Source organism: Pelophylax lessonae, assembly GCF_965119305.1.
Source record: "Pelophylax lessonae genome assembly, chromosome: 13".
Classification (NCBI taxonomy): Eukaryota; Metazoa; Chordata; class Amphibia; order Anura; family Ranidae; genus Pelophylax; species Pelophylax lessonae.
In genome coordinates, this window is record NC_138780.1 from 71,581,903 (window position 1) to 71,608,677 (window position 26,775).

The following is a 26,775-nucleotide window of genomic DNA, read 5'->3' on the forward strand; positions in this document are numbered from 1 at the left end:
AATTCTATTATAGTCAAAAGGTGCAATATGGAAGCTGTTTTGATAAATTTTAAAGCAGCAAGGAGTGGAAAGGTGTATATGGGCAGGGCAATAAACAAAACAATGCAAAAGTTTCTGTTCTTAGAAAAGAGATCACCTCTGAAAAGTCAGCAGGACAGATGCCACATTTTAAAGGTTTTTCCTCACCATCTGCTGTCCTGGTGGTGGCTGTAATAGTCTGTATTTTCCCATCCCTTTTTCTGCAAGTCACAAAAGGTTAACTAGAATAAAGGTTCCTCTACAGGGCTAATTTTTAAACCGAGTTTGCCAATTTGCTATCTGTTATACTCCGCATTGATACACACACCATGGCTTAGCCATTCAGAAATGTAGGCCATGGTGTGCAGCCAACAGAGCTTTCTCTCTAATTAAAGTGGTTCCAAAGTCTAAGCTTTTTTTTACCTTAATGCATTCCCTGCATTAAAGTGGTAGTAAAGTCAGTTGTTACAAACCTCGCTGACAGGCAGGGTTTATATAAACAGTAGAGACCCATAAATCCCCCCCCTCCCATAGGAGGGTGTCTATGGGAGTGTTTGACCGTTCTTCCAGAAGCACATCTGTAAGGTCAGGCACTGATGTTGGATGAGAAGTCTTGGCTCGCAGTCTCCTAATTCATCCCAAAGGTGTTCTATCGGGTTGAGGTCAGGACTCTGTGCAGGCCAACCAAGTTCCTCCATCCCAAACGTGCTCATCCATGCCTTTATGGACCTTGTGTGTGCACTGGTGGGCAGTCATGCAGGAACAGAAGGGGCCATCCCCAAACTGTTCCCACAAAGTCGGGAGCATTAAATTGTCCAAAAAGTCTTGGTATGCTCATGCCTTAAAAGTTCTCTTCACTGGAATTAAGGGTCCAAGGCCAAGCCCTGAAAAACAACCTCACACCATAATCCCCCTTCGGCCAAATGGTTTGGACCAGCGCACAAAGCAAGGTCCATAAAGACACGGATGAGCAAGTTTGGGGTGGAGGAACTTGACTGGCCTGCACAGAGTCCTGACCTCAACCAAATAGAACACCTTTGGGATGAATTAGAGTGGAGACTGGGAGCCAGCCCTTCTTGTCAGGCACTGATGCTGGACCTCACAAATGCACTTCTGGAAGAATGGCCAAATATTCCCATAGACACACCCCTAAACCTTGTGGACAGCCTTCCCGGAAGAGTTGAAGTTGTTATAGCTGCTAAGGGTGGGCCAACCATGCCATTAAAGTTAATGTGTGTGTAAAGGCAGGTGTCTCAATATTTTTGATAACATAGTGTTCATTTCACCATGTTTTTGCTTTTTAAAATGCTGCAAATACAAAAATTATCTGCCAAAAATCCAATGAGCTCCTAATTTCCTGTAGTAAGCTAACAAGGCTACTTCTGCGGATCTAAAAATCTCAAACAGCGCCCAAGCTCTCCACTTCTGGTTTTTAAAACACATCCCCCTATTCTCATGGGTTTTCACTTTTTGCACCTGAAAAACTCCCCTCCTTCTCTAAAACTGCTCTCGTCCCCTTGCTCATTACAGAATATAAATACCTGAAGCTTGATATACATGGAAAAAAAAAAGAAAAAAAAAAACAACAACATGCACAATGATTATTAAACGCTCACAAAGTGCTCTTCAATATCACTAGGAATGCACCCTGCTCCTTCTCTGCTCAGGTGTAACTGCAAACGTAGAAGTGCACTAGAGTTTTGTCGGATCAGCAGGTATTGTTTCTCTACTTGCAGCAGGGGGAAATATGTATGTATTGCATAGATCACATGAATAGTTTTGTTATGGCCAGACATACATTTTAAATGACCATGTACGGTTCGCTAAACTCTTCTTCCAGAGTATTTTAATGACTCTTTAGGATCCCCCCCCCGTTCACAACATTGCATATATTCATGTATTTCTTTCATCAACTCACCTGGAATCTTGCAGTCCTCAAACACCAGTTCACAAGTGTTTGACCCTCTCATGCCTAGTTTGTCAAGTTTCTGGGCTGTGCTAAATCCTGGAGTGCCCTACAAAGAAATTCAAGTAATTAAACATGCGAGAAAATATTAGGTCCTCAATTGCTAACCTTCTTCTGAAAATGGGGATCAGCCTGACACTCAACCATTATTTTTATTTTTTGTAAAGGATAGGTAAGTAATAACAGCCGCCGCCTTTTTCTTACACCAGACTTCCTTCAAGAAATGCCCAGACACACCAGGAATCCTGTGAGATTACTAAATGGATTATGGCACACTATGCCAGGAGGTAGACTTTTACTGAATATCAGATGGTAAAGGGGAAAACATACCTTTTCTACAATGAAAGCCGTGATGCCATGTGAGGCTGGTTTAATTTTGCTGTCTGTCTTGGCATAGACGATCACCACATCTGCATCAGGCCCATTTGTAATCCAGAATTTGTTGCCGTTAAGGATATAATAGTCACCTAGCAAGATATAATAATACAATTCATAAATGTACACTGATGGAAAAATAAAGAACACTTTAAAAAACACATCAGATCTAAATGGGGAAAAATATGCTGGATACTGATATGGACTGGGTAATGTGTTAGGAACTAAAGAATGGCACATTGATGAAAATTAAAAAATTATCAACCTATAGAGGGCTGAATTCAGAGACACCCTAAAAATCTAAGTGAAAAAATGCAATAGGCTAGTTAATTTTACTGAAATTTCAATGCAGCAACTCAAAATGGTACTCAGTAGTTTGTATTAGAGATCGACCGATTATCAGCAACACCGATATATCGAGGGCCGATATGCACTGTCCCCGATATATCGGAATCGGCCTTCTGATTTACCGATATTGCCGTGACGTCATTCCGTATGTTGCGCACACACGTTCTGCCTTCTAACAACGCCTCCCACGCCTGCGCGGCCCGTACGGGACGCCATTTCACCACGCGCACTGCACTTAAGACCGCCTCCCACAGCCTCGTGTTACAGCCAGCTGCAGTCCAGTCCGGTCACGCTGCCAGCCATCCATCCACCCACCCACAGGCCCTGGCCTCAGCCACCCACCACAACAGGGTGCCAGCTAAAACGAGCAAGCAACCAGCCACCCAGTTGACACCAAGCCCAGCCACCGTGACCAGTGTTCCAGCAGGCCAGCAGCTACCCACCACAACAGGCCAGGGTGAGTGAGTGACACCAAGCCAGCCACCCACACAACAGGGTGACCCCAAGCCAGCCACCCACCACAGTGCTCCAGCAAGCCAGCCACCCACCACAGTGTTCCTGCAAGCCAGCCACCCACCACAGTGTTCCTGCAAGCCAGCCACCCATAACATGGTGACACCAAGCAAGCCCACCAGGCACCACAGAGACTGTTCCTGCAAGCCAGCCACCCACCACAGCGTTCCTGCAAGCCAGCCACCCACCACAGCATTCCTGCAAGCCAGCCACCCACCACAGCGTTCCTGCAAGCCAGCCACCCACCAAAGTGTTCCTGCAAGTCAGCCACCCACCCACCACTGTGTTCCTGCATGCCAGCCACCCATAAGAGGGAGACACCAATCCAGCCAGCCACCAGAGTGTTCCTGCAAGCCAGCCACACATAACAGGGTGACACCAAGCCATTCAATCAGCCACCACAGACTGTTCCTGAAAGCCAGCCACCAACAACAAGGTGACACCAGTCACCAAGCCAGCCAGCGCCACCACAGTGTTCCTGCAAGCCAGCCACCCAGAACAGGGTGACGCCAGCCAATCACCAGTGTTCCAGCAAGCAAGCCACCCACAACAGGGTGACATCAAGCCAGCCACACTGCCAGGCATCAGCCACCAACCCACAACAGGGTGCCAGTATCAGCAGCAACTTCAGCTTCAACAAGCCATTTATTTAATCTATTTTGGGTCTTTCAAGTTTAAATGGAGATGGAGGAGGAGAGAAAGAGTAAAAGTGTGGTCTGGGACTATTTCTCGTCTAAACTTTCTCCAGGAAAAGCAGCAGTGTGCAAGATATGTACAATCATCATGCACATCTAAGAGTTCATCATATTGAATTGTATCATGCAGCACAGAAAACACAAAATGATTATCAATGTGATTTTGAAATACCTCCTCCACTATCCCAGGCAACAATAACCGATATGTTTGTGAAAAAAAAAAAAAAAAAACAGATGTCACTGTCTAAATTCAGATGGAAGATCCCAACTGCTGGACAGAATAATCACAGAGATAATGGTCACTGATAACCAGCCATTTACAATGGTGTCTGACTCAGTATTTAAGCGGTTGATGTCCATGCTTGAGCCAAGCTACACACTGAAGAGTGAGAAGTATTATCGAACCAAAATGCTGGAAAAGCTACACCAAAAAGGTAGTTGACAAAGGCTATGCTGCAACCAGAGAATGCTGGCAACTCGCTCTCATTCACAATGGACTGCTGGTCACAAACAGAGTCCGAGTCACTAATGAGTCTTACATGCCACTTAATTGACAGCGGATGGACAAAAAGGCAATTGGTGTTGAATACAAAAGTGATGCAAGGATCCCACACAGCTGAGTACAGTAGAGAAATTTTTCTAGGCATGCTTGAAGCATGGGGAATCAACAAAGACCGAGTGATGCTTGCGCAACTTGGAGACAGTGGAGCAAACATGCCTAAAGGAGTGAGGCTAGCCGATACGTCAGACCTCCGTGTCATCATGGCACACAACACCCTCCAACTTTCAAATGATGGTCTGTCAAGCCAAAGAGCTTTGCTTGATATATGTTTTGAGAAGCATAAAGAGATTAAAAATGTTGTGCTTGCAAGTCTTTTGAATCCTCGATACAAGAATCATGCTTTCTCTTCTGATGATGTATTGGCTAAGGCGAAAAAAATGGCTGACAGTAGATACGGAGGTGCAGGAGATTCCTGCCCAAAAGAAAAGTCCAGAACACTACTTTTATGAAGAGCAGCAATAGGGAATTCACCCCAGGCTTCACCCCATGAACGTTCGATTGGTGGACCAATAAAGGTTTTCTGCGCATAGCGGATTTATGTGATCACAGGGGAATATTGTCAAGTTAGGTTTAATAGAGAAATATCAAATGTCGGCTTTAGAATTATTTTGTTCTACTCAAATAACACCTTCCTTACATACCTTATCGCAGAATTCTGATATAGTAAACATGTCCCCCATGGCAGATTTGTGTCAGAAGTTTGATAAGATACGAGGACATATTTCTGAAATGTATACTATTTTGACAAATTCCCTTGTTAACCACTTCTGGACCGAAGATTTTCCCCCTTAATGACCAGGCCATTTTTTGCGATTCGGCATTGCATTACTTTAACGAAATTGTGCGGTCGTGCGATGCTGTACCCAAATAAAATTGAGGTCTTTTTTCCCCACAAATAGAGCTCTCTTTTGGTGGCATTTGATCACCTGTGCGATTATTTTTTGCGCTATAAACAAAACAAAAAAAAAGCGAAAATTCTGGGAAAAAAAAATAATTTATCATTATTTTAGGCCAATTTATATTTGGCTACATACTTTTGGTAAAAAAATCACAATAAGCGTTTGATTGGTTTGTGCAAAAGTTATCGCGTCTACAAACTAGGGAAAAGATTTTAATTTTTTTTAGTAATGGCAGGCTATCATCGATTTTATAGCGGGACTGCGACACTGCGGTGGACTGATTGGACCCCTGACATTTGACACTTTTGGGGGGACCAGTGACGTTACTACAGTAAACATTGCTAAAAATATGCACGGTTACGGTAATAATGACACTGGCAGGGAAGGGGTTAACCCAGGGGCGATCAATAGGTTAAATGTGAGCCTAGGGGTTTTTTTTTAAACTGTGGGGGGATGGGCTTGTGAAATCAACACAGGGACCTCTGATCCCACATAGGAGGAACACAGGAGCTCTGCATTGATTCCTGAGAGAACAACGGTCTGCTGTGTTGACAACAGCAGACTGCCATTCTCTCTACACGATCGCAGGTGCCCAGCGGCAATCACGGCTGCCGGACCAGCTGTTGAGTGGGCGCGTGCCCCCAGGATCACTACCGCGAACTGCAATACAGGTATAGAGATTCAGGGGAACCTGCCGCCGTATATAGGCGGCCGGTGGTCGGCAAGTGGTTGAACAGGGCTAGATGGGAAAATGGGAGGTAGATCTCCAGAAAACTATTGAGCTGGATCAATGGCATTCTATAGCCCAGGAGGCTTCAAGATCTCTCAATAATACCTCAATTATCAAAGAGAACTATAAAGTGCTTCTAAATGGGACATGTACCAGCTAAGCTGGCAACCGATATAAAATGGGAGCATCCCCCTTCTGTTTCAGTGGCCGGGGACAAGAAGGGACGATGTACCACATAAGGTGGCAATGCCCTAAGGTAAGGTGTTACTGGATTACAGTCTATAATTTCATCTACACTCTCACCCAAGTAAACCTTGTGAATGCCCCAAGACAGGCTTTGCTGGGCTGCAAGGTGGAGACAGGCTGGAGACCCCAGAGATGTATCATAGCCTTTTTATTTATATACCGTAAGCATAAATTATAATCACAAAATTTTGGAAATCGCCCGTCTTGCCATTCAAACTGCTCAAGCACAAACTTTCCTGGATTATGATCAATGAACGCATGTCAGCGATATTGAATGATAAAATGAGGATGTTTGAGAGACCTTCACCTGTAAAACCATTCCAGTTTGGTCTCATTGTTGCCCATCTAGTGCACCTGTTAATTTCCTTAACAACAAAGCAGCTGAAACTGATTACCAGCTGCCTTTGCTACCTAACTGACCAGATCAATATCCCAGGAGTTTAATTGACTTGATGCTACACTCTTTTTTTTTTTTTTTTTTTTTTAAATAAAAAAAAGTGTTCCTTTAGCTTTTTTTTGAGCAATGTATTTCCTCTAAACAACTAAATGAGCAATAATTTTAGTGTTTTTTTTTCTCCAATATATAAAACGTCAGGCCATTCATATTGGTTTCTGGTTTTCTGTAAATTATTTCACAGGTGGCTAAAATCATTAAAAGCTGCAGCTTTTGTTATTTAGGGTTAGAATTAAAAAGGGTTAGAGCCTCTGTCAGGTTTTAAATGCTGTGACATCATTGAGTAAGATTTCCCCTTAATTGCCGTTTTGTCTCAAACCTTCCAGCTTGACAGGAAGAAAGACAAAGTCTCCCCAATCAGGGACACAGGCATCAATAAAGAGATGAGAGGCTCTACCACTTCCTCAACTCCATTGAAAAAATAGTCCCAATTACCACCTTTGTCCCTGCTGGGGAGACTTCCCCTCACATACTGCTCTGACATCTATAACCCAGACAGTAAGGGAGGGGAAACCAACAGCTATAAAAAATAAAAGGTTTTCAAATTGAAAAGCAATATCAAATATGGCCCCTGAAGGGGATATACGTGAAACCCAGCGCACAAGGAGCAAGACCAGTATACAACCCTCAGAGGTAAAAGGACAAGGGGAATCTAGCAGTAAATCTCAAGGCTATGTTCATGAAAATAAAGTTATGAATCCAATAGTGGACATACACTGTTAAAGTGTCTGCAGTCTCTCCTTCAAGTGAGTTCTGGGGTTTTCCTGCCAATAGTCCTATAAAAAACAGAAAACCGGGAGCGGGGGGAGAGAGAGCCCCACTGTCTAAACATAGTAGTAGTAGTTAAATCAAAAAAACCCCCAAAAAACTGGACAACGAGTATTGCACTCACATATACATGGATAAAACATAGCACACCAATATGTTTAATGGAGACATCAATGGATGGCAGCTTCTTAAGATAACTCAGATGGATATAAAATAAGAAAGGAGCGAAAGGAAAGCGCGCCACTCAGTGCAGTACAAAAGTACAAAAAATTAATTAAGATACGCACTCACATGAAAGTAGTGTAACTCAAGCATTACTCAATGTGTCCATCCCATGGCGTCCTGATGATTATGTATAGAGGGTGGATATGGAGCAGCTCCGGGTGGATGGTCTGATCAGTGGATGTAAAAATACAGTGGCAAAAACCAAAAAGGGAGAGTGGGCTGCTCCAAGTGTAGTATTATTTATTAAATAAAAATAAATAATAAAAATACACTCACATTAAGAGCCCATTCACACTAGCGCGACTTGTGAGGCAACTTGTGTTGCTCCAGGTAGCTTGACATAACAAAAGCAATGTTAATCAATCAGTGCCGTCTTAATTGGCACTACTGAAGTCGCTCCGACTTCAGAAAAGGGTCCTGTACTACTTTGAGGCGACCTGTGATCCGACTGTCCCATATACTTCAATGGGAGTCGCCTCCTTATCTTAATTGACACGGCTTGTTATCAGACTTTCCAGGAAGAAGAAAGATTAGCCAGGCATTCCCCAGAGACAAAGTCGCCTGTCTCTTCAAAGTAGTGCACAAGTCTCTAAACAAGTCACGGGGCGACTTTCTGGTAGTGGTAGTGTGAACCGGCTCTAAAGCAAAGCAACAGACCATATACCAAAAACGTTTAGCTGGTGGCATTATATCATGGGTCCCAATGGATAGCCAGTCCTGGATGAGCATAGGTAAATGAGTTCGCCAAAAAGCACTACAGTTTCTCATTGGATAGGAAACAGGAAGAACGCACACTGGTGGGTATGACTGGAGGCCACTGTGGCTAGCAGGAAGCAAGAACGTTATAACGAAATAGAGAAGAAAAAAAGAACGAAAATACGTCTGTGAAAACGCCCGGAAGAGGAGGGCGAAACGCGTCGACACACTTCCGGTCTACGTCTTAGCGATACGTCACTTCCGGTGTGGTGGAACGCACGCCGAAACCACGGGACGTTCTAGCGGCACCAGCTACTAGGAAGGACGAGATTTTTTACCATATACGCCTTTAATACAGCAACGAAATGTGAGTTTGTTTTTACTATTTGCACAAATAAACATCCTTTTATCGGATTTACACTATGTGAGCATCCTTTTCTCCAATACATGTATCGGGGTATTTACATCTGTGGAGATACATCCGCCTTGGAGGAGTTGTGATAGCCGGTTCCTTACTAGGACATAAGCCCTGTCGATCTCTATAGCTATACAGCATAGGGGTCATCATTGTCCGGTAAGTGCACACCCAAAGGCGGAGGACCGGCACTTGCTCACTGCACCGCAAAAGATTGCATGTTTGTGCACTTTCTTCCTGGCACTCCAGCACTTTCGTGGGACATATTTTTGGGACTGTTTATATCTTATCATCTACTGAGATCTTAAAGAACTATTTTATCTGGACTGGCACTTTATTTACTTAGTATATGTTTACATGGTTTCTACACTCCAGCCCTTTTTGCACATATTTGCACGGTGCCCTTTATGAGTATTTGAGTAGAACCTAATTATTCTTTATATGATTCACTATTGTTTGCGCTGTGATATATATTTTTCTTGCATTTGTGAATTTTGGGTTACCACAATTTATGAACAGCTGCATTCTAGGAATTTTTAATAATTTTAATATTGATAAATAGCTTTTTCACTTATCTTTGCGCTGTATTTGCACTGCACTTTAATATATTTGGTCACTACCATTTTGAACAGCTGCATTTAAGTTCACCAATATTTCAGTTAACATAATATATATATATATATATATATATATATATATATATATATATATATATATATATATATATATATATATATATATATATATAAATAATTTTTCCTGAGCGCGGTACACACCCACCTAAGAACGTTATAATACCACTGGCTGGAAGTTTTTGGCATAGTGCCTGTTGCTTTACTTACTAAATGTGAGTTCATTTTTATTATTTTTTTTATAAATTACTAATACACTTAGAACAGTCCACTGACCCGTTAGTTTTTTTTTGCCACCATATTTTTACATCCACTGATGACCACCCACCAAGAGCAGCTCCCTATCCACACTTGATACATCTCAATTGGGAATCCTCAGACGGACACCACCTGCTGGACACATTAAATAATGCCTGTGTTACACTACCTTCATGTGAGTGCATTTCTTAATTAAACGGAGAAGTATGGCCTAAGCTTTTTGGCGATGCTTCTCCTGTGTTTTCAGCTGACAGTGGGCTAAAGCCCGCTGTCGGCGGATGTCATAAAGCCAGTCTGGGCTCTGAAAAGATCCCAACCATATGGTCAGGGGCCGTCCAAAAGCCTGGACCAACAGTTGGCTCAGCCTCCCAGCAAGCCGGAGGGGCCAGACGAGTGTTGGTGATCAGAGTACTCCACAGTGGCTGGTACACTGGAACGGATCCCACTGAAGAGGGTCTGCGCTTGGCCATCCATCATACACACATTTACCATCATTATATTTCCTGCTGGGATAGATTGGTGCGCTCAAGCACCCACTGCATGTGAGTGAATTTATGTTTTTAATAAACCTGATTTTACCATACGTTATTTGCACCATGGTTTTAGGTTTCTCCCCATATGAGAGAGCTGTTGGAGCTATATATCTAACACTGGGAGCTTGGATTAAAAGAGGAGTAAAGGAAACCATCCACCATCACACTTAATTGCGAGGTCACATTCAATGAGGTGAGAACCCACCCATTGGGGGGGTCACAAGAGTGGAGGTGACACATCTGACAAGGTGTCATTGTTTCAACTAATTTCACCGCACTGGTGATAGGGATCATACATCACCTTCTCATCAATTTTTATAATCATTCACTATTTCTTTGTATTGATATCGCAAATCACTTTTATTTTTTTTATGATGATTTATTATGTGTGTTATATATCTTATGATTGAATGTATCACTGGATGTTTAAGTAGTATAGCACTTACTGCGCAGAACTTTTAATGACTACCATTTGTTTTTTACACTAATTGATTGGGGAGTGATTAATGCAGGCTGCAGTTTTAAGACCTAGTAGCTCACAGGATCACTCTTATAAGTAAGCTGCTTAAAGCCTGAGCCAGTCACTCCCGCCCCCTCCACAGTCCATCGCTCCAGTAAGCGCTGGAGCGGCAGACCAGAGAGCCGGTGACCGACAGTCACAGCTCTCTGCAGGCTGAGGACAGAGCAGAGCGATCAGCTGTGTTTGATCGCTCAGTTATCAGTCTTAGAGTGGGTGGGGTCAGATGCAGCTGGAATCAGTGCTGCAGCCACCTAGCCAAGTGATTTTTTTTTGCAATTCCCATACCTCTTAATTTTTTTGTACATTGCCTTTTAATACTACACAGAGTGGTGAACTTCCCCTCTCTACTCTTTCTTCTTTTATGTCCGAGTATTTTTAGGAAGCTGCCATCTTCACTGAACATATTGATATACTGTGTTTTATCCAAGTATATGTAATGCTTATCTTTTTTTTTTTTTATTTGATCTTCCTTATACTATGTTTAGACAGTGGTAATTTCTCTCCTCCCCCCCCCCCCCTTTAATATTGTGGCAGAAATGGTTTGAAGTGTTTTTTTTGAGAGAGCTTAGACAGAGGAAAAAAAAAAAAAAAAGAATATATGTTATAAAGGTCTTCCATTAAGTAATTTTGTCCTATGCATGTGAACAAAGGCGAAGCTTGAGAGCCCCAGTGCAAAAGTTGACCTGGGTCCCCCTTACTACCACCAATTGCCAAGACACCTTATGGCCTGTCCCCACCTTCTGTGCACGGTTGAGCAGGACTGACCATGACAGTGGGGGAGCGGCTGGGCAGAGAATATGCCGCTTGGGAAAGGGCTTGCCACGTCACCCTGTGTAGGTGAAACCAGAAACTCAGAGGGCCAGGGATGGGCCTCTCTAAATTTACTGAATTACACAGTGACATGGAAAACAGTGAAAGTCTTCCGGAGTCCCTCAATGGACAACAAAGAAATTTGTGAGCACAAAAGTTAAGCATGCCTGTGGGATTATTATTCATATAGGTCTATGACTAGATCAAATAACATGGTCTTTAATTGTTAACTGACATTTCAGGCAGGAAACCTGCTAGATCCCTGATGAAAAGCTTTTAGCTTTCGTACATGCCATCAGCAAAACTGGAACATTTTGTACGATTCCCTAAAACACCAACCTAAATATAGGTACTCAAGGCACTTTTATTGGTGAATTTTGACAGGGACAGTTCAAAATACTGACTAATGCACGGCGCCTAATCAAGCTGTTCAGCCAGCCAATCTATGCTGCAAATACCAAGAATACTCAACACCTTGTAGTAAACACTAGCAAATACTTTAAAACATTTGGACTTAACTGATCAGGGACTACTAGCCCACATGTTGACAAAAGTATTAACCTCACTAATAACTAACTTAATGAAAATGTTCATTCGATTCTCAACAATGTGTGTTTGATTTTAACACACAATGGAACAGAGCACTACCCCAGCACTAGTTTGTCCAATACACCAGTTCCCCAATAACATGCTGGCAAGTAGTTGGAAAAAAAACAGTGCGACAAGCTGGAGCCCCAAAACTGCACACTAGCCCTGCTGTAAGTCTGTCTGCTTCTTGGTAGGCTCCAATACCCTTGTGGAAAGTCTGGACCACGGCTTAAAAGATAATTTTAAGAAAACAAATATTCTACAGTTCCACCAACCTTTTTTCTCGGCCTTCAACTTCATGGATACCACATCAGAACCAGAATTGGGCTCACTCATGGCAAGTGCTCCTATATGTTCTCCACTGATTAGCTGTTGATAAAGCATCAGTGGATGAGTGGAAAACCAGCAACTGGACACATAAATGATTTGGGTTGCACAGTTACTAGAGGACAATACATTATAGTTAAAAATTGAATATTTAACATTTTAGTACACAAATAGTACAAACCCGATTCCAAAAATGTTGGGACACTGTACAAATTGTGAATAAAAACTAGGGATGCACCGAATATTCGGCGGCCGAACATTATTCGGCCGAAAATAGAAAAAATAGCACTTTCGGTGTTCGGCCGAATAAGTCAAAAGGCCGAATAATTTTGTGCCGAACAATAGGGCTGAACGATAGTCGATATGATATTGACTATCGTTCTGTGGCCGTAGGCGATATTCATATTGCCGAGGTCACGATATTTATAGGGGGAAGGGACTCGGAGGAGGACAGGAGGACTCACAGACTTCCGTGTTAGGCAGGGGAAGCCGGGACACTTCAGCGGTGAGCATACATACATTACTCACTCGTGCACTGCAGCCCGCCCCACACATTCAGTGAGTCTTACTCTCCTCCCTAGTTTTTTCAATGGCACATTCAGGAAGCCAATCACGCCGTGATTAGCTGCACAGCGAACCAATCACGCGTGCCTGCACACCTGATTGGTTCCGCTGTGCCGCTACTCACGGCGTGATTGGCTTCCTGAATGTGCCATTGAAAAAACTAGGGAGGAGAGTAAGACTCACTGAATGTGTGGGGCGGGCTGCAGTGCACGAGTGAGTAATGTATGTATGCGGCTGTGCTCCTTTCCAGGCTCCTACTAGTCCACCTCCAGCCTCCTACTACCACCACTATGAGAGACTGTCTGTCACTGTATAATCTGATCGAGTCCACACTGACACTGACTGATTGTCACTGAGTAATTGATGTTACCACATTAACCCTGACCTGCCCAGTGCCCTGTATCTGCAATTAAAATTTACAAGGCTGCCTGCATGCTTCCTGATTTCCATTCCCAGCATCCTTCCCAATCCCTACAGTGTCACTAACATTAACCCTATGGTACAAGGCTGCAGTGTGCACTGAATCCCATTCCCTACAGTAACATTTAGGGAGAGAGACATGAGAGGACAAGAGAGAGAGAGAGAGAGAGAGAGAGAGAGAGAGAGAGAGAGAGAGAGAGAGAGAGAGAGAGAGAGAGAGAGAGAGAGAGAGACATGAGAGGACAAGAGAGAGAGAGAGAGAGAGAGAGAGAGAGAGACATGAGAGGACAAGAGAGAGACGAGAGAGAGAGAGACATGAGAGGACAAGAGAGAGAGAGAGACATGAGAGGACAAGAGAGAGGACAAAAAATTGGCAAAATAAATGGAAAAAATGCGAAACACCGCGTTCGGTATTCGGCCTTCGGCCAAACATTTCATTATTATTCGGCTTCGGCCAAGAATTTCATTTCGGTGCATCCCTAATAAAAACAGAATGCAATGATGTGGAAGTTTCAAATTTCAATATTTTATTCAGAATACAACATAGATGACATATCAAATGTTTAAACTGAGAAAATGTATAATTTTAAGGGAAAAATACCGGTAAGTTGATTTTAAATTTCATGGCATCAACACATCTCAAAAAAGTTGGGACAAGGCCATGTTTACCACTGTGTGGCATCCCCTCTTCTTTTTGTAACAGTCTGCAAACGTCTGGGGACTGAGGAGACAAGTTGCTCAAGTTTAGGAATAGGAATGTGGTCTCATTCTTGTCTAATACAGGCTTCTAGTTGTTCAACTGTCTTAGGTCTTCTTTGTCGCATCTTCCTCTTTATGATGCGCCAAATGTTTTCTATGGGTGAAAGATCTGGACTGCAGGCTGGCCATTTCAGTACCCGGATCCTTCTTCTATGCAGCCATGATGTTGTAACTGATGCAGTATGTAGTCTGGCATTGTCATGTTGGAAAATGCAAGGCCTTCCCTGAAAGAGACGACGTCTGGATGGGAGCATATGTTGTTCTAGAATTTGGATATACCTTTTAGCATTAATGGTGTATAAGCTGCCCATGCCACCCCATACCATCAGAGACGCAGGCTTCTGAACTGAGCGCTAACAACTTGGTTTGTCCTTGTCCTCTTTAGTCCAGATGACATGGCGTCCCAGTTTTCAAAAAAAACTTTAAATTTTGATTCGTCTGACCACAGAACAGTTTTCCACTTTGCCACAGTCCATTTTAAATGAGCCTTGGCCCAGAGAAAACGCCTGCGCTTCTGGATCATGTTTAGATATGGCTTCTTTTTTGGCCTATAGAGTTTTAGCCGGCAACGGCGAATGGCACGGTGGATTGTGTTCACCGACAAAGTTTTCTGGAAGTATTCCTGAGCCCATGTTGTGATTTCCATTACAGTAGCATTCCTGTATGTGATGCAGTGCCGTCTAAGGGCCCGAAGATCACGGGCATCCAGTATGGTTTTCCGGTCTTGACCCTTACGCACAGAGGTTGTTCCAGATTCTCTGAATCTTTGGATGATATTATGCACTGTAGATGATGAAAACATCAAACTCTTTGAAATATTTATCTGAGAAACTCCTTTCTGATATTGCTCCACTATTTTTTGCTGAAGCATTGGGGGAATTGGTGATCCTCTGCCCATCTTGATTTCTGAGAGACACTGCCACTCTGAGAGGCTCTTTTTATACCCAATCATGTTGCCAATTGACCTAATAAGTTGCAAAGTGCTCCTCCAGCTGTTCCTTATATGTACATTTAAATTTTCCGGCCACTTATTGCTACCTGTCCCAACTTTTTTGGAATGTGTAGCTCTCATGAAATCCAAAATGAGCCAATATTTGGCATGACATATCAATTTTTTTTACTTTCAACATTCGATATGTTATTTATATTATATTGTGAATAAAATATAATTTTATGAGATTTGTAAATTAGTCCATTCCTTTTTTACTCACAATTTGTACAGTGTCCCAACTTTTTTGAAATTGGGTTTGTAGTCCACAGACAGGCGGGGCAGAACTTAACAAGAATGATAATGAATACCATGGGCAAAGCGTACATGAGCCAGATGCCTATCTCCCAAACAGTCAGGCAGCATTGAGAGAACTGACAATACAGATGTTGCTGCCTGCTACTAACCTAAACATATGTGAAAATATACAGATGCTGTTCATAATGCCACAAGAGAGAAGAAGAGTCAGCTTTGTCTATCCACATTTGATCTTTCATATAGAATATATCTTCATAACTTTGTTCTAATTCCAGTTGTCCCTACAATAGTTTGCTCCATATATTGGTATTTTATTTTCCGCTCAGGACGGAATCCCTAAAATATACGTTAAGTAGAATGGCTCCTTTAATTGCTTTACAATTGATGTGGAAACCCAATATAGATTTAGATTAAAACACATATACTCTATCTCACAAAAGTAATTACACCCCTTACATTTTTTTAAAATAATTTTTTTTATATCTTTTCATGTGACAACACTGAAGAAATTTCTACAATGTAAAGTAAGGAGTGTACAGCTTGTATAACAGTGTAAATTTGCTGTCCCCTCAAAATAACCCAAACACAGCCTTTAAAGCGGAGTTCCGGGCACAAAAACGATTTAGGTAGAGCTCACCTGAAAAGGAATTGGATAGTTATTTTTATTTTTTTTGTTTACTTACCTTTTTATTGAAGATCGTAAATACTCACCTATGACTGCTTCCTCCTCCAGCGCCGAGGCTCACCCCGTCACTTCCTGCCTCGCGATGATTCCTGGGAGCTAAACGTCATAGCTCCCAGGAATCAATGCGACGGCACCTGCTAAACAGCTTCTGGGCATGCCCAGAAGCTGTTTAGGAATGCGGCGCCGCACCGGAAGTGACGAGAGGGGCCGGTGCAGTGCATTCTGGGACACGAAGACGCGGAAGAAGACAGAGAAGAGGACCGCGCCGGCTTCAGCTGCCCACAACAGAGATGGAAACGCTGTGGAAGAAATTTTCTAAGTAAGTATTTCTTCTAAAAGGTAAGTGCGAACCGGGACAGATCAGAGGCTAGCCATTGTGGAATGTGCTAGCCCTGACTGTCCCGGGGGTATGTTCAGCAAAAAATGACATCTGTGCCCGGAACTCCGCTTTAATGTCTAAACTGTTGGCAACAAAAGACAGTACACCCCTATGTGAAAATGTCCAAATTGTGCTCAAAGTGTCAATATTTTACAGCACTGCCTTAACCCTCTTGGGCATGGAGTTCACCAAAGCTTCACAGGTTGCCACTGGAGTCCTCTTCCACTCCTCCATGGCGACATCACGCTGCTGGTGGATGTTAGAGACCTTGCGCTCCTCTACCTTCGGTTTGAGGATGCCCCACAGATGCTCAATAGTGTTAAGGTCTGGAGAAATGCTTGGTCAGTCCATCACCTTTACTCCCAGCTTCTTTAGCAAGGCAGTGGTCGTCTTGGAAAAGTGTTTGGGGTCGTTATGTTGGAATACTGCCTTGCAGCCATGTCTGCGAAAGGAGGGGGGGGGGGGATCATGCTCTGCTTCAGTAGGTCACAGTACATGTTGGCATTCATGATTCCCTCAATGAACTGTAGCTCCCCAGTGCCAGCACCAGCAATCATGTCACTCCCACCACCATGCTTGACTGTAGGCAAGACACACTTGTCTTTGTACTCCTCACCTGGTTGCCGCCACACACGCTTAACACCATCTGAACAAAATAAGTTTATCTTGGGCTCATCAGACCATAGGACATGGTTCCAGTAATCCATGTCCTTAGTCTGCTTGTCTTCAGCAAACTGTTTGCGGGCTTTCTTGTACATCATCTTTAGAAGAGGCTTCCTTCTGGGACGACAGCCATGCAGACCAATTTGATGCAGTGTGCGGCGTATGGTCTGAGCACCGGCAGGCTAACCCCCACTCCTTGAACCTCTTCAGCAATACTGGCAGCACTCATACGTCTATTTCCCAAAGACAACCTCTCAATAGGATGCTGAGCACGTGCACTCAACTTCTTCTGTCGACCATGGCAAGGCCTGTTCTGAGTGGAACCTGTCCAGTTAAACCGCTTTATGGTCTTGGCCATTGTGCTACAGCTCAGTTTCAGGGTCTTGGCAATCTTATAGCCTAGGCCATCAAATCCTCAGTTTGTCATGAGGTGCCATGTTGAACCTCCAGTGACCAGTAAGAGAGAGTGAGAGCAATAACAATATTTAACACACCTGCTCCCCATTCAAACCTTAAACCTTGTAAAACGAATGAGTCACATGACACCAGGGCGGGAAAATGGCTAATTGGGCCTTAGTTTGGACTTTTTCACTTCGGGGGTGTACTCACTTTTGTTGCCAGCAGTTTAGACATTAATGGCTGTGTTTTGAGTTATTTTGAGGAGACAGCAAATTTACAGTGCCTTACAAGCTGTACACTCACTACTTTACATTGAAGCAAAGTGTCATTTCTTCAGTAATATCAAATTAAAAGATATGATAAAACATTTACAAAAATGTGAGGGGTGTTCTCACTTTTGTGAGATACTGTACATATATACAAAGACAGCTGAAATTCTTATAAAATGGATCTACATTCACAAACTCCTTTTAGATACTTCCGTGACCCAGGTACCAACCATTCACGTTTGCGCTACTGTTATGATTCCACAGTAAAACTGTACTATAGCAGAAAAGTTGTCACAAGGAAACCCCAAATCATCATCATCATCTGTGTGACACGTGGAAAGTCAACCACAGCGTACTGTGGGGTGTAAAAAAAAAAAAACGTTGGAAAACCCAAGGAAAGAAATTGGAGGCATAGTATTTACTGAAGCAGGTAACACCAATAAGATCTAAGATAATGCTTTTTACAATAGGTATTACCAGTGTCAGGTTTACTTAAACAATTTAAAGAATTATGCTCCATGCACACTAGGAGCTGTTATAAACGCCAGAAAAACTCGAACAAAAATGCTCATAATTTAGTGATTTTGTTCCAGCTTTTAGCACTTTTTGGGCTGTCATTTAGTGTCTAGCTGGGTATTAGGCAGCTGGTGGCCACCGCGTCCTTAACTGATGACCCAAAAGCTGGATTTCTAAAGGCAAAGGAAAAAAAGGATCAAAAGCTGCTGCTAGAAGCAGTTTAAGCTAGCGTGCATGGAGCCTTAGCCATTAACGTGAGGTATCATTGTAGATCATACCTTAGGAAGATATTTTTCTTTTTGGGCTTCACTCCCATTTCTCACCAGCTGGTTTATACAGAGGTTGGAATGGGCACCATAACTTAGACCAATGGCTCCAGATACACGTGAGATTTCCTCCACTACCAAAACATGTTCCATGTAACCCATGCCAGCTCCTCCATATTCAGCTGCAAAAATGATTGAAACAATGTTATATTAGGATAGAAGGCATTTAAATCATGACCAACATTGAAATCCAATAAGCACTAAAAGCTCCCACACTGAGCAAAGGGTCTGCCAGCTCTGTCAATCCTTTTTGAGATTATATCCAAAGACTCAGTACTCAAACATTTAAATAATGCAAAAACGCAGTAGAAGTGTCTGTACAATGAGAATTTGTGAATGTGTGATAGAGCTGCATGATTCTGGATAAGAATGAGAATCACAATTTTTTGCTTAGAATAAAGATCACGATTCTTTCACGATTCTCAGTGTAACATCTTTCACATTCTACAAATAAGTGGTATAACTACTGTTTTTTTTTTTTTTTTTTTTTTTTTCTTAATTCATTAAAATGCATTTTTTCACAAAAAATTGCGTCTGAGGGATTTTTGACTTACCGTAAAAATGGATTTTTGTAAAATCTTACCGTAAAATCCTTTTCTCTTAGCTCATTGACAGACGTAGTCCTCGGTGATACAGCACCTTCGGGTTATGTTGCCTCCACAGGAGTAGGACTAGACAGGAAATAAAATGCTCTGGCCACACCCTAGGGGCAGTCCCAGAGGGTATATCCTCTCTCTCTCTCTCTCTGCCTCAGCAAATCAGTTATGTCATAAAAGCAGTCTTTAGAGAATTTAACCCAACCCAACTCAAAAAAACAGAGGGGCGGGTACTACGTCTGTCAATGAGCTAAGAGAAAAGGATTTTACGGTAAGATTTTACAAAAATCCATTTTTCTCTATCGCTCATTGACAGACGTAGTCCTCGGTGATACAGCACCTTCGGGAAGTCCCAGAGCAGTATCACAAATGAGGGGTGGGAAAATGGAAATCAAATCCAAATCTAGAAGGCCCAACCGATGCCAACTAGAAGTTTACAATGCTCATCCTTAATGATGAGACTCAACAAAAAAATTTTCAAACAGAAAAAAACCCTCGAGGTAGACCACCGGTCTCCTCAAATTGCGGCCTGCAAAACCTTGCGGCCAAATGAGGCATCCGCCGATGCCATCACATCAATTTTATAAAATTTTGTAAAGGTATGTACCGACGACCAGGTGGCCGCTTTACATACCTGGACCACTGACGCCTGATGGCGAAAGGCCCAGGAAGTACTGAGCGCTCGAGTGAAGTGCGCCCTAACAGGGAACGGAGGATTCCGACCCTTAATAGAATAAGCCTGTACCACCGTCTGACTGATCCATGTAGATATGGTCGCGGCAGACACAGGCAACCCCCTTCAAGGGCTATCCGTGATCACAAAAAGTGAGTCCGTCTTACGAAAACCACTTTAGGAAGGAAGGATGGATTCGGAAGAAGAACCACCTTATCCCTATGAACCACCAGATCTGGGGAACGACAGGATAATGCGGCCAGTTCTGACACCCTGCGTAGAGAAGTAATGGCCACCAAGAAGGCCACCTTCTGGGAATGTAAGCAAGGGAATCTCCCTAATATCTTCAAAGAGAAGTTTCTGAAGAACCGACCACACTAAATTAAGATACCAGGCGGTAAGGGTGCGCGCACTGGCGGAGCCAGATGTCGCACCCCCTGGATGAAATTCCGCACCAAGGAATGATTAGCCAAAGGTTTCTTGAAAGAAGATTGCTAACGCCGAAAACCTGACCCTTGATCGTGCTCAAGGATAGTTTCTGCTCAACCCCTTGTTGCAGACAGACCAAAATTCGGGTCACCGAATAGGTATGTGGGGAAAATCCAATAGATTCACACCATGCAATATAAGACTTCCATGTGCTGGAAGTCGCTTTCCTTGCTTTAACTGGGAGGTAGGAATAACTGAAGCTGACACTCCCTTGTCCTTCAGTACCTGGGTCTCAATGGCCAGGCCATTAAGCCAGCGACTGTAAAGCAAGATGGAAGATCGGTCCCTGAGACCGCAAATCCTCCCTGAGAGGAAGTCTCCAAGGAGCGTCCGCGACTAGCCTCGCCAAGTCGGCGTACCAGGCTTGACGAGGTCAATCCAGAATTTCCAGAATAACTGGAATTCCCTCCACCTCTATCCTGCGAAGAAGTTCCCGCAGCAACTTGAGAGGATGGAAGGCATGCCGTAGCTGATACTGCCCCCACGGGGCGATCAGCGTTTCTGCTGCGTCCGCTAGAGGATCGTGGCGCGAGCTACAAACCTCCGCACCTTCCTGTTAGGCCAAGGTGCCAACAGATCCACATCCGGGATGTCCCAATGAAGGGACAGCTAGGGAAAAAACCTCTGGATGAAGAGGCCATATGCGATTGGATCCGAATCGGGCTGCTCTAGAGCTGCTCGATCCAGTAAATCAGACAAAATCTGATCGCTCTCAATTCAGATACCCTTATTGGTAATCTGGATACTATCGGAAGAAATGACTTCCCCTGGTTGAGCATCGGAGACTTCCTGGTCCGCTCGCTCAACCGGATACGATTGTCCAGGGAATCGGAATTCTGATTCCATTAAAAAAGAATCTCCTTCAGGAGAATTTGGGTATGAGACTGGGTATACGGTACTGCCTCTAAGAAGGCCACCATCAGTCCCAGCCAAATGACGGACAGCAACATCCGAATCGTTGACTGAACCTTCTGGAGTTTCCCAGCAAGGAGAAACTCTCTTGCCCAGGATGTATCCAACCTTAGGCCCAGATAGTTCAGTCTCCTGGTGGGAACCAGGGATGATCTTTGGGAAAGCGAAAAAACGCTGATGTCCTGCGATGATGGGGATATAAAGATAGGCATCCTATATGTCTATGGACGCCAGGAAATCTCTTTTATGCAGGGAGGCCACCACTGTACGGATGGACTCTATTTCTTCCCAAGTCCAGATTTGGACGCACCTTGCCCTCTTTCCTGGGCATTGTGAATAGGTTCGAATAGAGCCCCTGAAACCGTTCAATGTTAGAAGGGCAGAATCGCACCGGTGGAAGTGATCGAAACTCGATCCTGTGTCCTCCAGAAACCGGTGAAGACATCCCCCCCCACCCCAGAGATGGGTAGGGGAGCATCAGGCTATATTCTTCAGGCTTGGCTGAGCCGGACTCTTTGTTTACCCGACCAGCGCCCTTTGAAACCCCTCTAAAGGGGCTTTGGAGGGTTTCGCCTTATCGCCCGCCCTCGCGGAACGAACAACTCTATATGCGCAGAAAAGGAAGGTCCTCATTAGTTACGAGGTCTTTTTATCCTAACAGTCTGTGGCAAGACAGCAGGTGGTACCGTCTATCCTATAAAGAGGAATTCCTCAAACGGATAGCACCTAGCCATGCGTTTGGAAATAACAGGGGTTCGTTTCAAAACGACCCCATTTGGGTAAAGGAAAATCCTTCGCCCTTTTGGTAGGCTAACAAGTACCAAAAAGGAATCTCAGTCTCAGCTACCTCTGCCGGTGTAACCTCAAGACTAAAGGTTTCCCGGACGGACACAACTAGTGCATCCACCACTCTTGTGCTATGGCGGAGGCAGAAACGTGCTCCTCACTGCTGAGGAGATATTACCTGAGACAACAGCCCCCTAAGAGGGACCTGCAACTGCATTGACCAGTTCCGATTCCGTATCTGAAGTATCTGATAAACAATAGGGGTAGGCGGGGGTCGCTACTTGACCCCCGTCCCTGACAGGCCACCTCCACCTGGGATACCAAAGACTCCAAAATTGCCGATAATGCATTAAAAACAAGTGGGGTACTGGAGGGTCCTGCGGCCACCTTGAGGGGATCAGGTGGGGATACCTATGCGGCAGGGTCAATGATTATACAAGACACTTGCCAGCGACAAAAAATTACAAAGTAAAAAACTTTTTTTTTTTTTTTTTGTGTCCCCCAGTCGCAACAGCACCCCTCAGTGTTACCTGCCTTTTTGGACCCCACAGAGAGAGAGACAGACCCCAAGGCTCATCCCTGATGCACAGAAGTTTTCATCAGCTTGCTCAGTGCTTGTCTTGTTACAGACAGGAAGTCTTTGGCCCTATTTCCTGGGTAAAAGAGGCGGCTCCGCCCCTTAACACGCCTGCCGGCTCCTCCCCCTGGCTCCATGAGGTGTTTGAGTCACCTCAAACATGGCCGCCCCCATGCTGGAGACACGAGGCTACACCAAAATGGCGGCCTCGTGCGATCTACCAGACAATGGCGGCGGCCTGCACAGAATAGCGGCATGTCTGCAGAAGGATCTCGGCCTCACAACCCTTCACCCTCATGGTGGTCAGCGTGGTCGGAGGTACCGGACCCTAGCGGGCCGTATGCGGTCCGCTGCTTAGCTGGAGGAATGATCTGGAATGCAGTATACATGTATAGACATCGCCCTGTGGCTACTGACAGGTAGGATACCTTATACTATCACAGTAAAGTTCTAGTACTGCCACTGACTACAATCATTTACACATCTTTACAATTAGATTGTCAGCTCCCAAACCAAGCCTCCTGGCTTCTTGTACACAAAAATCACACTCAATTAGGGGGATCTGTGACATGTTATAGGATAGAGGGGAACCCATCCTTACCATTACAGAGAGGGGCCCGCGTTCACCACAAGACCCGTCAGGGGGAAAGGGGGAACATACTACTCACCATACCGGAACCAGGCGGGCGCCAACTCCTGACAGTACCCCTCTCCACCGGGGTGGGAGGGCTGTCGACCAATACGCGCGCCGTGACTCATGGTCTTTGGCGTTTCAGCGAGACGTTTAACTCGCAGGGTCAGTCCCCGTCCAGTGGGACTATGTCGCGGCCGACCCAGCGCGGAGCTAGGGCCTGCACGCGCTCGTAGGCTGAACTGGGGTGACCACTGGATCTCAACATCCCGCCCGTCGCCCAGTTCAGCTTTCTTGCTTGAAGATCTCACAGGAACACTGAGAAAAAAAGCTGTCTTAAAAAATTATTTTCTAAGAAAAAAATCCTGCCAGGACCGAAGATCCCAGCAAGGTATCTAGGTCCTTACTCCTGACTAGACAGAAAAAAACTGATTTGCTGAGGCAGAGAGAGAGAGGATATACCCTCTGGGACTGCCCCTAGGGTGTGGCCAGAGCATTTTATTTCCTGTCTAGTCCTACTCCTGTGGAGGCAACATAACCCGAAGGTGCTGTATCACCGAGGACTACGTCTGTCAATGAGCGATAGAGAAAATACATTTCTCTGATGTTCATTGACAGACACTGACAGACATATTCTTAACCATTGGGTTATACTGCCCCCTACAGGAGTAGGACACTAGGCAGGATAAAAAAAGTCTGGTTACACCTATGGGAAGTCCCAGGGGGTATACTCCCTCTCTCTGCTAAAGGTATTCCGTTTTGTTAAAAGCAGGGTCAGAGACAAAACATCTCCACAGAGGGGTGGCTGCTATGTCCATCAATAAACATCAGAGAAATAGATTTTACGGCAAGTCAAAAATCCTATTTTCTCTTTCGTTCACTGACAGACACAGCTCCTTAACCATTGGGACATCCCAAAGCAGTGTTAAACATGAGGAGCGGAAACAGTAAAAAATTCCCAAGGCTAAAAAACAGTAGCCAACCAGGCAACAGGGGCTCAACCAAAAAAACTGGAGCTCCCCTGAAAAAAACAATACACCCTCAAAGAGGACCAAATCCTTTAAACAGCAGCCTGCAAATCCCAGGGAATGTGTATGGCAGAAAGTGCTGGAACGTGCGTTCTACCCACCTGAGAATGCCAGCTACCTCCAGGACACTTCTTGTGCCCCCTAGGTGATTGACATAAGCCATGGCATTGTCCGATTGAATGCGCACTGGACATCCTTGGAGATGATATTGAAGAAAGAATTCCGCGCTAATGGATCTAATTGTGTGGTTGGCTGCAGCCTACCCCAAAAATATAGTAAGACTATATCTGAAAATGGAGAAGATATTAGGGTAACTGGCGCTGCCAAATGCTAAATTAAAATGTAAAAGTGTGTCTCATAGATCTAGGTACATTAAAATGTTCCGAAAAAGTTATTACTGTGGGTGGTGGTCCCTATAATATAACTAATGGTCTTGATGGTAAGTCACAATAAATATTTAAAGATGTCAATAAATTAATAATAAAAAATTAACCATTCATCAATAAATATCACAAATAAATACTTGATAGCAATACACTAATAAGGTAACCCAATCAATAAAAGCAATTAAGTATCTCAAAAATTCAAAAAGTGGTGACTCTTAAAACAATTGGTGTGAACACTAGGTGGCAGTGTTGATCAAAATTAAGTAGAGATGTCTGAGTGACTAGAAAGTGCCAGGTGCTATAATTAAGTCAAAAATCTAAGTGAAGTGCAAAAAAATGGGTATCTAAGTAAAATCAAATAAATATAGAAACAAGCCAAGTAGTATAAAAATGCATAAGATGTGCCAAGTGGATGATAAAAAACACATAAATAGGTGAATTTCTGGTGGTTAAATAAATATGAATATAAATAATGATAAATTAGTCCATATTAAAAGTGAGAAAAAGTCCAAAGCAAAATATATGCTCGATATAATAGTCCAAAAACGTGCAATATGGTGATAGGACGTGCCAAAGAAAATCACATGGATAGAGGGGGTGTCTCCTGGTGTGGATCAGGATGTGGGTGCTGGGTGAGGGAATTCCGTGCTCCCCTTCCTAAAAAGCCCGCACTCACCAGAGAGCGGCACCCCTACAGGGGTAACCAGCGTTGGATAATTGGGGTAAAAACCCGGATGAACCTCGGTAAGCCTCTCCCTTCCTGGTGGAACCAGTGGTATTTCCTCCCTCAAATGGTGGTTAATGGGGATGAGCGATGTGCAAATAGGGTAATGAGCAGCGCTCCAGCAAGGATGATGTCCGGGATTATATGGGTAAAGAAACACTCATATAGTGAAGTACCGTAATGTATGTTCATTTATTAAGCAGATAAAATCAAGTACTCACATTTAAAAACCGGATAAAGCTTCTGTAAGAAAGTAGGGACCGCGAACCCCTCGTATAGCGGTATATCCGGACGCCGTGCGCCTCAACGGCCGGATGTGCGTCTCAAGGTGCGGAACTGACGTGCCTACGCTCTACGCGTTTCGTCATAAGACTGACGTCATCAGGAGCAGCGTGAGGCTACGTGAGTCCCGCTAGTATAAATCCTAAAACGTTGCCCGGCAACCGGAACAAGCGCCCAATCAGAAAAAGTATACTAGCGCGTCATCAGTTGGTGGGCAGATATGGTTAATGCAAAACTGCATAGAACTTGAAGCTCCACCCGATTTGGATTTTTCAACCAATGGGTTTTTAAATAGAGCCATAATCAGCAGTTGCTATGTAAAAGAGGAAAACCTGTTTATTTATTTAACGATAATTTAAATAGGTGACAGAGGAATATGTCGGGACCGTCCGAATTAGTGGTTGAGTATTAAGTGATAAATATAAGGATTTAAGCTAAAAGAACCATTAAAAAATAAAAAATATATAATCGGGAAGATAAAAACTTATTCATATGTATTTTGAATCTAAATAAAACCTATGATACAAATGATAAATATTAAGGAAAAAGTTGTATAATTTATATATATATGTTATAAGACTAAGTATACGGTGAAAGTAGGTATATAAAAAAGGAATAAAATGTAAAATTGATATAATATTGTGGCTTAAAATATTATAATATGATTATGATATAGTTCCAATGGCCTAATTAGTCTGGTGGTGGCACTAATGACAAGGGGAATATTACAACTATTCTAATTCTCTAAAGACAAATTAAGTAAGTGTATATAATATTATGATACAGTATATATGCGGGAATAAATATGTTAAATAATGTTTGTTATAAAAGGGATAATATATGCCTCTAGCTATGTTTAAACGATTAATAATAACATATTAAATGAC

General features: G+C 43.6%; 1 protein-coding gene across 1 annotated transcript in view; it reads right to left on the reverse strand.

Annotated features, from left to right (window-relative positions):
- The window catches only part of IVD (isovaleryl-CoA dehydrogenase), a 137,589-nt gene that overhangs the window by 66,213 nt on the left and 44,601 nt on the right, over positions 1 to 26,775 (reverse strand). The window contains exons 4-7 of the mRNA XM_082275408.1: positions 18,757 to 18,926; positions 12,527 to 12,620; positions 2,315 to 2,451; positions 1,937 to 2,033 (exon numbers count right to left, since the gene is read on the reverse strand). Of these exons, the coding sequence (XP_082131534.1) occupies positions 1,937 to 2,033; positions 2,315 to 2,451; positions 12,527 to 12,620; positions 18,757 to 18,926 (498 nt within the window). The remainder of the gene's footprint in view (positions 1 to 1,936; positions 2,034 to 2,314; positions 2,452 to 12,526; positions 12,621 to 18,756; positions 18,927 to 26,775) is intronic.